Source organism: Ovis aries, chromosome 3 (assembly GCF_016772045.2).
Source record: "Ovis aries strain OAR_USU_Benz2616 breed Rambouillet chromosome 3, ARS-UI_Ramb_v3.0, whole genome shotgun sequence".
Taxonomy (NCBI): Eukaryota; Metazoa; Chordata; class Mammalia; order Artiodactyla; family Bovidae; genus Ovis; species Ovis aries.
In genome coordinates, this window is record NC_056056.1 from 63,450,743 (window position 1) to 63,464,545 (window position 13,803).

General features: G+C 47.9%; 1 protein-coding gene across 19 annotated transcripts in view; it reads left to right on the forward strand.

Annotated features, from left to right (window-relative positions):
• Positions 1–1,180: 1,180 nt before the first annotated feature.
• Positions 1,181–13,803, forward strand: part of BCL11A (BCL11 transcription factor A) — a 99,915-nt gene continuing 87,292 nt past the window's right edge. For 8 of the 19 annotated variants that reach the window (XM_060412147.1, XM_012170922.4, XM_027966804.2 and 5 more), the window contains exons 1-2: positions 1,181–1,608; positions 8,603–8,932. In XM_060412147.1, the coding sequence (XP_060268130.1) occupies positions 1,554–1,608; positions 8,603–8,932 (385 nt within the window). In that variant the 5' untranslated portion in view covers positions 1,181–1,553. Of the gene's footprint in view, positions 1,609–3,878; positions 3,947–6,057; positions 6,153–8,602; positions 8,933–13,803 lie in introns of those variants that run through there. The other 11 variants (XM_042246120.1, XM_042246123.1, XM_060412150.1 and 8 more) reach the window with 2 other exon arrangements.

Below are 13,803 nucleotides of genomic sequence, written 5' to 3' on the forward strand. Positions count from 1 at the left end.
AGAAACATTTTCTTGCCGTTCCTCGGTGCTTTAGCAGTAGCTCTGGAGTGGGAGGGGGTGTGTCTTTTCTTGGGACCCAGCTTAGGGACCTCCCGCGGCGCCGGGAGCCCGTTCCCAGGGACTGGCACTCCTCGACTGCCCGGGCTTTGTCCTCTGGCCGGCGGCGGCCCCGTGAGGTGGACGCCTCTGCGCCTCCTTCGCCCTGGGTCCGGGCACTCCACTCCCGGGGCCGGAACGTGCCCCGAGTCCGGCTCCCTGTTCTTTCTTCCTCCTCGACCGTTGAGAGCCTGACTCCTTACTCCCAGTGGCATTCACACCCGATCGTTTGTCTGGACGTTCAGATCTCCGGCCCCCCGGCTCGGCCTGGGGGGCGCCCTCCCCGCCAGCCGGCCCGGGGCCTGCATCTCCTCTCTCGCCCTTGCCCTCTCTCTCTCTCTCGGACCGCCCGGGCTCCCGGAGGCCCCCGCGCTGCCTTTCCGGACCCGCAAGCCTCCAAACTTGAGCTGGACTCTGCTTGGCCGGGCGCTCCTTCCCGCCTCCCCTCGCCCGCGGCGTAGCTGTAACTTGGAGGCTCAGCTCCCAACTTCGGGTGATTTTTCTTGGCTATCCTCTCCTCGAGCAAAGTTTCCCGAGAGCAGCCGCGGGCTCTGGGCTTTCGGCCCCCGGCGTCCGCACACGAGGCGCGAGCTCCGCGGCGGCGGCGAAGGGAAGTGGGTGTGCGCACGCAGGAGGGTGTCCGGGAGCAACTCTACCTGGCTTCCCTCCGCCCGCGCTTCCCCGGCCCCTGCAGCCTCCAGACACTCTTTTTTTTTTTTTTAATTTAAAATAATCTTTCATTTTAGGGTCCGCGTGCCGGGGTTGGGGGGAGCAGGGCGCACGTCTGGCTCTTCCCCTCCCCCGCCGCCCCTTCCCTCTCTCCCCGCCAAGCCGCTGCCTCTGCACTCGCTGCGGCCACTGGTGAGCCCGAGGCCCCAGCGCCCCCTCCCCTCCGCCCGCCCCTCCCACGGGGGCCGCGTCTGGCGTCTGCGGAGCCCCCCGCCCGGCACCTCCCCCGCCCCGCACTGGCCATTGGCTTGTCCTGGTCTCTTTTTCATGTCCAGCCCCTGATGTGTGTCCATTGGTGTGAGCTTCCCCTTCCCTCCTCCCCTTCTCTCCTGCTCGCCCTGCCCATGTTTTGTGTGTCTCTGTCCATCCAGACTCCTGACGTTCAAGTTCGCAGGGACGTCACGTCCGCACTTGAACTTGCAGCTCAGGGGGGCTTTTGCCATTTTTTTCATCTCTCTCTCTCTCTCTCCCCCTCTATCTCTCCTCTCTCTCTCTCTCTCTCTTTTTTTTTTTTGGTTAAAAAAAAAAAAGCCATGACGGCTCTCCCACAATTCATCTTCCCTGCGCCATCTTTGTATTATTTCTAATTTATTTTGGATGTCAAAAGGCACTGATGAAGATATTTTCTCTGGAGTCTCCTTCTTTCTAACCCGGCTCTCCCGATGTGAACCGAGCCGTCGTCCGCCCGCCGCCGCCGCCGCCGCCTCCCGCCCGCCCCGCAGCCCACCATGTCTCGCCGCAAGCAAGGCAAACCCCAGCACTTAAGCAAACGGGAATTCTCGCGTAAGTAACCCAATAATAGTAATAATAATTATTAATAATCACGAGAGCGCGCAGGACGAGAAGCAAGAGAAAGGGGGAGAGAGGGGTGTGTGCATGCATTAAAAAAAATTTTTTTTTCACGAGAAAAACCTCCGAGAGTCGGGATAAAAGAGATTAAAGCGGGGGGGGGGGGGAACCAACCTCATCCCATCCCGAATCGTAGCCGTATGTACACTTTTGGGATAGCACGAACCTTTTAATTTTATTTAATTTTACAAAAATTTGACTCCTCCTCTTTCCTGCTTTCCTCTGCTTTATTTCGCTTTTCAGAAAGGAATGCAATGATTTCGCCTCCAATTTTGCAAAATAATGAACAATGCTGTGGATGCTAACAACTCTCGTGCAAACCTAAGGGAGGGAACTGGAGGGGAAAGGGGGTTACTTCCACTTACCGTAGGAAGAAAAACGGGGGGTGGGGAGCCCAAGTTAAAAAAAAAAAACGATTCCCAGGGAGAAAAGAGGTGAGACTGGCCCTTGGACACCAGCGCGCTCACGGTCAAGTGTGCACTGGGAAGAAAGTAGTCATCTCCACAATAGTGAGAAAGTGGGATTGTGGGAGGGGGGACCCCGGCGCTCTTGAGTCCGCCGAGTCTGGAGAGGGGCCGCGGTGCCCGGGAGAGCTTGGGCGACCGGGAAGGACCGGAGCCGCGGCCGGCGCTGCAGCCTTTTGTTCCGGCCCGAGGTGGGTGTTTGCCCCGCTGCCTTTTGTGCCGGCTCCTCGCGCTTGCCCTCCCGCGCCGCCGCCGCCGCCGCCGCCGCCGCCGCCGCCGAAGGGCAGGAGCGAGGGCCGGGGGCCAGTCGAAGAGGGAGGGAGGGCGCTGTGGGTGCTGCCGCCCGGGTTCCCGCTGCCCGCCCCTCCCGGCCGAACCTCAGTGGCGGCGAAAATAGGTTAAAATAAAATAAAATACATAAAATAAAACATGGCAACATTTTTTTTTTTTTGCCCCCAGACAGACGCCAAGCGCTCCGCCAGCGGTTTGCAGCAACGCTCTCCTCTTTGACTCCCCCACCGCGCCCCCCCTACAAATATCTCACAATCTCTAATAGAGGGGAAAAATACAATTACCCCCTTCACCAAAACCTCTTTAGTTGCAAACTTAGAGCGCCGGCGGCACAGAGAGGGAGCGAGGAACTCCCTCCTCTTACTATTTTTTGGAAGATTTTCAAAAAAAGTGGAAGTGGATTTTGATTGGGAAAAATCTCGTGTCTGAATGTTTACAAGCACCGCGTGTGCGGGAACCTCCTGCCAACAAACAGACAGAGGACCGAGCGCGGCGCGGCAGGCCGGGAGCGGGCGGCGGCTGCGGCCGGGCCTCGCCGGGGCCTCGCCCGGCCTCACCGCGCCCCCGCCCCGCCCGGGATCGCCCACCCGGCGCCCGTCGCCAGCCCGCTGGCCCAGCGGCAAGCGGTGCAGCGACTCAGCGCCAGCGGGTCCAGGGTCCTCTCTGGCCCCCTAATACAATGCCCAGACCTCCTCTTGGCCAACCCTACTGCGAAATCGGCTGGGGAGAAACTCATCTTTGCAAAGCATTTTTATTTTGCAAAGCATCCCTAAAAGCGAGTCCTGTCCGTCCCCTACCCGCGACGCCTCTTGCCCCCAGCTCAGGGCGGCGGGGAGATCACCACGTGCCTTCCCTGCCCCCCTCCCACAGGGACAAGCCTATAGCCCCCAGCTCCGGAGCTCGGCCACGCAAGGTGGGGGTGGGGGGCGGGGGGTGGGGGTAGACGGTAGGGAAGTAGTTGGTTCGAGTATGGTTTTGGGGGGTGTTTGACCCCGGGACTCCGAGCATCCCTCCCTTGAGTTCTTGCTGTCTACCTCGGGCCTGGCTGGATCTGGGGGCCCTTCTGAGTCTGTATAAGGGAGGTGGGGTGGTTAAGTGGGTGGCTGCCTCCTGGCTAACAGAATGCGCCTGGAAAGGCAGGCAGTGGGCGCTAAGGAAAGTTTGGCTGCAAAGGAAAGAAAGGCGTGAGAGGGCCCACTTCCCTCCCCCACCTCATTCATGACCCGTATTTTAATTTTTGCTGCAATTTTAAAGGACCACCCCATATCCAGTTCTGTATTTTTTAAAGGTGTGTGTGTCGGGGGGGGGGTGGTGCGCGTAGGGAATTGAATTTTTCACTGGGTCCTGGAACTTGTCACACACTTCGAAAGCTCCCCCGCCCGGGCACGTTGCGGGCCCTCCCTCTCCCCACCCCCGCGCATCCCTCCCTCACCGCTTTCCCCCGCCCCCACTCCCCCGGCCGCGCCGGATGCGGAGCAGACGCGGCGCGCGGCGGTGTGAAGTTACAGCCCGGCCAGGTACCGGCGGGAAGGAAGGGCAATGTTCGCAGCACTCGGGAAAGCCGGGCCCTTCTTCGGAAGGATGCACTGGGGGCTCAAAGGACGGACTGTGGCGTGCAGTCCAGGCTGCTCCCCCGTCCCCCACTCTCCCGGGGCCCATCCCGAGACTCCAGGCTGGGTGGGTTATCCCCTTGGAATCCCCGAGTCTCAGAGCGGGTTTTGGGTTAAGGGGCCAGTTTAAAGTGGGTGCGGTGGTCGCTCCTTTCTAATTTTCTGGGTGCGCAGAGGGGGCGGGAGCCATTCTAGTCTTCAGGACCCCCTTTCCCTCCCCCCTGCCCCCATCCCCCGTTTCTAGGGCTGAATGAGCCGTTCGGTCGCTAGGAGGCAGAACAAGATCAAGAAAGCTCAGCGAACTTGAACCTGTACCAGGGCCTCCTCCCCCACCCCCCTCTGCATTTCTCGACCCGGAGGGAAGAGCTTTGCGAGGGTGGGGGTGGGGGAAACGGACGGTTAGGCAGAATTCCCTTCCTCTCCCCCCCACCCCATCACCCCTTCTGTCTTTGTTCTTCGTTTTGACTTTAAAAATGCTTCTGGCCAGGGCTGCGGAGAAGCGCCCGGGCGCGTGGCCGACTCCCCAGTGCACCGGGAGTGGAGCCGGGTGCAGTTTTCGTTCTTTCGGGCAGGCGTTTTTGGTTGGGAGGAAAGGGGAGTGCGCGCTCTCCGGCTTTGGGGCAAGGCCGAAGGCGGGATCCGGCAAGTTTGCACTTAGTCTCCAGGTTCACTTCTCCCACCCCCTCATCCCCGTGCAAAGCGCGGACCGAGGCGGCCGCGGCAGGCTAGCCGGGCGCCTCTGCAGCCCGACCCCCCCCCCCCCCCACCCACCCCAGCTCCCCCGCCTCCTGCAGCTCTCGCCTCCGAGCCCGAAATCACAACAATAGTAATAGTTATCATCATAATGATGCGGGCAAACGGCGTCATTAATAATGAATAACCGCAGCCGCCGCCGCCGCGCTGTGCACACCGGTGCCGAGGATTGCGGGAGAAAGGCATTTTCAGAGATCCCTCAAAGTAAAAAGTGTGAGCCTGTGGACACATGAATTTCAGGACCCGCGCCTGAGGTGTGTGCGGTGATCCCGAGACAGCGCCAGGGTAACCTGCCGAGTTTTCCAAGCCTCACTTCCCGTATCTCCACCTGGTGGGCCTGGGGAACCGTCGTCACCCCGCGGCCGGGCAGGACGGGCGTGGAGGCAGCAGTCGGGGCCCGGGGCTGCCCGCCGCCTCCTGCCCCCAGCCCCGGACTCCCGGCTCCGGGCCCCGCGGCCGCCGCTGCACGTGTTCGCAGCGAGCGCGACCGGAGCCTGCGGACAGCACGCTACTCGCTTTGTGCCTGAGTCCCGGCGCCCAACTTCACTTTCCGCGCAGCCTACCCACGCCGAGCCCCCTGCCCCGGGCCTGTCGCCCCTGCCTTCGCTTTTTTTTTTTTTTTCTGCTTTTTCTCTCCGCATTTCAGTCTCGGTGTGCTTCCTTACCCTGTTAAGACAATCAAAGGGAAGGACTTGGAAAGCAAACTTGAAGGCAGAGCGCCTTTCCCCCTCCCCCTCGCCAGCAGCCCTTGTTTCCCTTGCTCCTTCCCTACATTTCTTATAAGGCTTTTTTTTTTTTTTTTTTTAATTTATTCCCTTGCAACTGCTGAGAGAGGAAAGAGATCTCAGTTCAGCGGCTGGGGCATTTAGACGTTTCAGTCAGTCTTGCTGTTTGAACGCAGAAGCGTTTTATTTTGTATTTCTTTTCCCCCTTGTAGAGAATTCGCGGCTAATTATTATGATTATTTGCCCACTCCCTTCCACTTTAATCCTGGACTCCCTGCTTTGTAGCCAGCGCTTAGGCCGGAGCTTAGAAAGGCCGGGTTTGTGGGGGTGAAGGAGGATGGAATTGAATTGAGGGAGGGGGTAAAATGGCTGAGGTTAGGAATGTTTTTAGGGAAAGGGGAATTTGCATTAAAATACAGAGAAATTATCAGAGCCCAGAAAGGAAATGTTGATTGCCAGTGAGAAAAGATGTCAATGCAAATCAGTAGATTACACCAAGAGAATTGTATTTTCATATTTTCTTTGTGCCCCACTTCGTCTGATTTTTAATAATGTAGCAGCAACGTTAAGAACACATTTTGGTATTTCTCTGAACATCACCAGCCAAATGTTTAGCAGAGAGCCTGATGTTAAAGGTATTTCATACATTAGGATATAATTCTTGTTAATTAGCAATAATTTACGTTAAGAGCATAGAAAATGTTGAGGTTATAGGTTTTATATCTGTACATTTGATCATCTTGTTATTTTCAAGAACTTTGCCTCCTATAAAATTAATTAGGTGAAATGTGGAGGTGTAATCAGCAACCTCTGAATTACCACTTCATTTCCTGGTTTTGATTGTAAATCAGTTCAGTCACTACATTTAGAAGACTTTAACCAAGTCTGTTTTGTACCGCGTTACCTTTAACTGTTTGATACCTAGGAGAATATCTTCTTTTGCTCCCAAATAATATTTCCATTTCCAGAAATGTGTCAGGGCTTGGGGATAAAGAACAAATCCTAATGATGGAGTTTAAAAAAAGATGTGTTTTTTTTTTTTTTTTTTTGCCAAGGTTCTAGGTACTACTAACTTTTGAAAAATGAGGTATTTCTCCTCAGTCTTTCTTCAATCTGTAAACCTCTGAACTTGTAGTTAATGCTGAACAACAACCAAAAAAGCCACATTTGTTAATGTGTACTTAAAATCCTTAATTCAAATAGGAGGAATCTTGGCGAATAACTTCCTTATTCAGTTCCTCCCTTGTCACAATGAAAGCAAGCAGGGGAAAGATGGCATAGACAGGAGTAGTGCAAAAGCACTTCTGTTTGTCTCCTTTTATTTGGAAAGTATGCATGTGTATCTATCTTTCGGCCAGTATGTTGGGCAAAGAAATGTAAGTGCTTACTTTTCTGTCTCTATTAGTAGGAATATAACCTTCATATTCCTGTGGTGACCTTATGTTAAATTAGGAGGAGTACCAGAGGCTAGAAATTATGACATGTCCTAGTTGAGCACAGGTGCAGCTAGACAGGGCTCTCTCAATATTATTTCACCCAGCACATCTGGGAGTTACTCCAGATCTTCCCCCTCAGTATTCAGCCTGGGTAGGGTTGAAATAAATTTAACCTGAGTTCACTGGATTTTTGCACTTTATCAAAATCTGTTCCAATATTCTACACTCAAATTAAAATCTATTTTTTGATTCTCTGTGGCTTTAAGTTCATTAAATGTGAAATTGGCAGCTTGCTAAAGAAGGTCAGACTGATTAACTGTTTAAGACTTGTACATTTTCTGCTTCAGTTTTATTAACTGGCAGCATCCTGAATGTATTCTGTGTTTTGTAAATTTTTTTTGTTTTTGGTGATGGAGTAAGTAAGCATAAGGTTTCAGGAGCAGAGGCTTACTCTCATTTCCCCTTTGGAAGTTTAAAAAATGATAGAAGCTGTTCAAATACATGCTTGAGTGTTTTGGTGCAAAGTTTGTTTGTTTGTTTGTTTGTTAATTTAAAGAAACAGGAATGAAAGACATATCTACCTTGTTGTACCATCCACTGGTGATCATGTGTACAGAAATAGTCCCATAATGAAGCATTTTGGAGCTCATTCAGAAAATTAGTCAACTTTGACAACATTAGACAAAGTATTTCAAGTCTTAAGAAAGGACTTCTCAGCCTTAATCTGAAATGTGGCGTTTGCTTGACCATTCTGATTTTTATGTGATGGGGGCCACCAAGTGCAAACATGTTTAGAATATTTTAGGCATTCCTTTCTTCAGAATGAAAAAATGACTAATTGGCTTATTTTCTTAAGTACTCAAAAGTATCCCATTTAGCTAATGTGTCTGAGAAGAATTGCCAGTGAATTTGGTATTTGTTTGATTTTGTGGCACAGCTGAGAGTGAGATCAGAAAGGTTTTTGGCACTGTGGGTTATACTGCGTTATGATTATTATTTAGATCCGTTTCACAGGTGAATGCAGTCTTTTTCTTATTATGGCAGTGTAAATATGGCACGTTTTCTGTGTGATGTAGTAGCTTTCTAATTTATGAAGCCGTGTCTCTGTATATTTTGAGTGTATATGTTCACACACAAAGAAGGTGTGTGTGTGTGTTTTATTCACCTCTCCTTTTATTCTTGGGCACAATAGACAACTTACTGTATAGGAAAAAAGAAACAAATTTGGTTTCAATCCATGTTTTTACCAGTTCTTTGGGGGTGGTTATTATTTAAGCTTATGTTATGTTTCTGTGCTAACTATTTATTTAAATAACAGTCACATTCTTTCTAAACTCACAAACTGGACACTGTTGTGTGTGTGTGTGTTACGTATATATGTGTGTGTAGTTTTCCATGGAAGTGTGCAAGTCAGGCAGTTTTCTTTAACTATATGATGGTTTGCCTCTATGATAAATTTGCTTTCTTGTTGTCAGTTTCCACACCCGTGTATGTTTCAGGCGCTCACAATGTTTTTCTGAGAATTAAATGGGGGAGCCTAGAAACCCTTTACATAATGTGCTGGGGTGGGATGGGGTTGAGAACGTATTTCCCCCTTTCCTCTCCTTTCTGGCCCTCTAATAATTGTGCTTTTGTTTCTTCAACCACAGCCGAGCCACTTGAAGCCATTCTTACAGATGATGAACCGGACCACGGACCTTTGGGAGCCCCAGAAGGGGACCACGACCTCCTCACGTGTGGGCAGTGCCAGATGAACTTCCCGTTGGGGGACATTCTCATTTTTATCGAGCACAAACGGAAACAATGCAATGGCAGCCTCTGCTTAGAAAAAGCTGTGGATAAGCCACCTTCCCCTTCACCAATCGAGATGAAAAAAGCATCCAATCCCGTGGAGGTTGGCATCCAGGTCACGCCAGAGGATGACGATTGTTTATCAACGTCATCTAGAGGAATTTGCCCCAAACAGGAACACATAGCAGGTAAATGAGAAGCAAGGAGAAAAGCTGTTTGCATGTTTTCTTTTCATTCCCAGAGGCACTGTAGCCATGCACTAAGGAGTGGTGAAGTGCTTTCTGTGTTTCTCCATGTGACTGTCCATGACAGCCCTGTAACATTAAAGTAATCATTCCTATGGCTTATGTCCAGAACACACAAAAATAAATATTTTCCACTTCACTTGAGTCAGATGTAGGCAGGATAGGTTATACACACACACACCTGATACCCTCTCTCTGAATCTACTGATTCTGAATTTCTTTCCTCTTCTCTCCCTTCTCATTTTGAAGTGTCGAACCTTATGACACCTAGCCCAGTTTCCAAGACCCATTTCCAACCCTGGTGATAAGTCAGAGGCAGAGGGGCTGTATGGGCATTTGTAGTTCGGCCAGTGACATGTTTGGGTCAGAATACCTGATCAGGCCTCCCTAGCGGTGCAGTTTGTTTTCGAGGCTTCCGTGACGCTGGGTGGGCTGGAGGGGCATTTTGGAGGGACTGGAAAGAGTTAACTGAGCTTCGGGGCTAGCCTTGGATCCATATTGGCTGTCAGCCCGTATGGGGCTGTAATTAAACACAGCCCCGTGGTGGGATGACACCGTGACCTTGACTTTAAGATGCCATTTTCGACTGGCCAGGCCAGAGTAGAGAGGGCAGTTGCTGAAGCGCACAGACATGCTTACTCGAAAAGTTTAAGGGCATGTTGGAAATTTCAAAAGGTTGGTTTGACAGGAACGGCTGCTCCTTGCAGCCTGCCTCCTCAGCTAAATGATAAATGCTTCTTTGTGCTCTCTCTTGTCTCTGATGTGGTTTTGACAGATGTATCTTGATTTTGTTTGTGGTTTACACAACCACATGTCACCCTTACAAATGTCCAGTCCAGACTTCATTGTTTCTGCTGTAACACAATGTTAAAATTCTCTTGGAAAAATACATATACACATTCAACAGCCCTGCTTCCTCTGGTTAATTTTAGCAGAAAGGTAGCTAGAGGTATGGGTTTCTCAGCAGCGCAGGGGAAAGGAATTAACCACTAACAGAGGGACTTAAATCCCTACTCTGAATGATAATCAACAACACTATATAGTGACCCTTAAAACATTAAAAAAAATGAAACAACAGTGATTTAATGTACAAGATGAAGTGAATGTGGATTCTGTAGTGACAAAACCGGCATGTCCGAATCACTTTCCTCTATTTCCCTTGCCCCTGCCCGCCAAAGGCAGAAGGTTTGTTTAGATTTAGGAAGGGTGGTACATAGAATCAGTTGATGCCCTGGAACTTGTCCCTCCGACTGAGTTTGACCAGAGAGTTGAACTGTAGTGGGTCAGTGGTCCAGAGGGGATTAAATGTTGTATCATTTCTCCTCCCCCCTCTGGAATTTGCTCATTAAAATCAAATGTGGCATTTTCTTTCTTTTTTAATGCTTCCTGCAATAGCACTCAGGTACTTTACCTTTAGTAAAACGAGAAAGCTGCTGCTAGGGAAGCTGCGTTTACAAACTGTTTTCTTGAATCCATCCCATGTAGCTTATATGCCATGCAGGTTACAATTTTATCTGTCCCCCCAGCCCCCCAGTAGGATATGGTGGTGACCATTTCCATGTGCTGTCTTGTGACTGGAAGGAAAATGAACAGAAGTGTAAGGCATGATTAATGAAGCTAGAGCAAGCGGAAGGAGATTTGGTCTTCAGAGATCCAAAGCCTTTCTAAATCTCCAAATATGGAGTAACACTTGCGTGATGTAACATCGTATTTACATATCGAGCCGCTCGTTTAAAAAGACAAAACACAGTGTCTGTCAAGCAAGAATTAAAACCACACTTCTTACTGAGGTCCCAAGTAGGTTATTCAGTCTCCGATTAACCAGCTTGAAAATTCTGTGCCTCTGTACTTACAGGAGAAATCTAAAAGCTGGTGGGGGGAGGCCCTATAGTGAAGGCTTTTCACTGTCACAGTTGTAAATCTACGTAGGGAAAGAAGAGATTTTCCTGAACTCTCTGGTGGTCATAAAGATTTTTTTTTTTAAGGAGTAGTATTGTAAGAGAGCTCAAAGAAGGACCCCTTCCACACAAAAAAGCACATTTAAGATATGTTTTATAGGGCTAATGCTAAGCAATTCCGCTGAGATGAAAAGCTACCTAAGCTAGCTAAGATATTCAATGGGTGCACCAGTGCTGCAACCCAGGTGAGGTAAACCTTTCATGCACAAATAATTACAAAGTCTTGATTCCTTTCATTGTGTTTAATCACCTGTTCCCACCCTGGAATTGGCTGAACATAAATAGCATGGTCACATCTCAAAGCGAGATGTCAGTAACTAGAATCACGACTTCTCATAATTCACGGTAATGAATTAAGAGTTTCCTATGGTGAAATTAACATTCTGCCATTGCACGTAAATTAAGATGCCCTGGTTCTCAGGTGCCTCTGCAGTGAAGTTCTGGAAGACGGCTGTGTACTCGCAGCCCATTTCTCTCAAGCACATCTTCACCGTTCCAAGTGTGCTTTTCTTTTTATGGTGAGGAAGGAAACAATAAGAGTAATCATTCAGTAGATATTTGAATTGGGTCACACACAAAAAAGAGAAGCAATGCTCTGCATTAGGAAAGAGATATATTGATGAATCTCTAGAAGAATATGTTTGGCAACTGTATAAAAGGTAGTTATTTAAATGTGCTGTGTAGGAAAGGCTTTATTAAAGTGGTATAAGTTGGATATGAGCTTACTGAGTGCTCTGTGCTGTCTTATAGGCAGGAAGCTGGAATCAAACAGCGACAGATCTTCTTCCTGAGATAAATAAAGCTTAGAATTTGGGCTTTCACACAGGAGGTTGAGTGGAGTTCTTTAAATCTTCAGTAAGATGCCATGCGTTTTGGCTGTACATAGGCCTCTCAAAGCCTAGTATTTTTTAGTGAGGATAATTTTTACCAGGTTGAATGCACACGTATATGTTGCTCAGGTTTTTTTTTTTTTTCATTTTATTCAAATATTCAAAATATTGTGGGATTATGATCTGCTGAGACCCCTGAAGCAGTGTTATTTTAACTGGAAACCAGCAGGTTGTATTGTGCAGGGCCCAGATCATCAGTGTGTGTGTCAAATATCCACTATTGGATATCAGCAGTCTTTGACTGGCAGTCAGGGCTTTTAATTGGGGTTTTTTTTTGTTTCCTAGTTTCATGTTTTATGAGGGGGGCAAGTATTCATTGAAGATTAGTGACTGTGGAACTGCTGTTCACTTATAGAAAAGGCCAAAAAATATTATCCCACAATGTCAGCTTTGAGGTTTTGGCTTATTGCACATAGAAATCTTTAAATTAGGGTTGAGCTGTCATAAAGTTAGCTTTTTGAGAGAGTGGCAGAAAATATGATGAGTCCTGTGAACTGTCAAGCAGTCTGTTGCTATCTAACATTTTTTCTCTTTAAAATCAAGAGCATAGGCATTGATATCAGGGTATTGAAAAATTGTTTGCCTAGACAATACACCTCATACCTAGATAATAATATGTAAGGCAGAAGCCCTGTGGAAGGAAAAGTACCGATTCAATCCAGAAATATATAAACATGTTACTTAAAGGTAAATCAAGTTTACCATATTCATGCTTTTCAGAATTTAAAAACTCAATTTGCCTTTTCTTTTTGTACCCATTTGAATTCTTTCCTATCTCAGACTGAACTGGAGGATGTACTTTATGATATAATTGTAAATAAGACTATATAGTATCCTATTTTAACCTATTTTTTATTTCTCTTTATTTGTGTGATTCTGAATAAAAATCACTGACTTCTGAAGTGAATTTTTAGTGTGGCAGTTACAAAAAATGACAAGCAAACAAAAAAAAATCCCCAGTATACTGGTGAACATTTTATTTAACCTTCACACCTAGAGAATAAAGAATATTGTTTTTTAATAAATACCTAGAATTTTCATTGGGAGCCCATTTTGCGAGGCCATTACCCAAAGGCTCATGTTCATGAGACTGGGAGTCCTATATACAAGATGTATTTGTAAATAAGACAGAGAAAGGTTGTGAACTGGCAGCTTGGATGTTTTGTCAAAGTACAATGTCAGAGAAACTCTTTCTAAGACAAATTGTAAATAGAACTGTCACAGCGATTGCATGATTGAGCCGCAGAAGTGTCTTACAATTGTTGGCATTGTCAGAGGACTTTTGAAAGCTTAATTAAACACAGTGGCCCGCATGGCTGCTAAATTTACTTGGGCAAGCCAAAAAGAAAAAAAAATCTAGAATGTGGAAGATCCCAAAGATCCCGAAGTTCTTGTGACGTTACCCTTTTGGTGACACAGAAAAGATGCATTGTGCGCTTTCCTAGTTGTCTTTTATAAATACTAGTTTTGAGAACAGGGCCACGTGATATGAAGATCGTCCTGTGTGTGATGTGGAGATTGTATTAGTTTTTCTGTCTCCTGCTGTTACAGACAGTTAATGTAAAAATGGCCTTTTATTGGAAACACAAATATGTATTCACTTCAAGAACAGGAGCAGGGGGGAAGTTTCCCTCCCATTCTCTGTGTTTATTCTATGAAGGCTTAAAAAAAACCAGTGCTGTAATTTCTCAAATCACCCCATTCCTAGTTTTGTTGCAAGTTGTGCCTTTTACTTTTAAAGGATCTGAAATCTGTTTTGCACACCTTCCTCCTGGTGAGTGTAGCATTTAATTGTGGAGCTGCCCATGCGTTGGAAAATGCAACTGGGTATAGACACGTGTAGGCAGAATTAGAACAGCAAACCTTAAGCTCAGGGAAGAGGTGAGTTGGATGCATATTAATGGCACATTGTAGAATCCTGGAAAATCATTATTTTCACACTGCTGTTTCAGTTTGGCTAATGTGG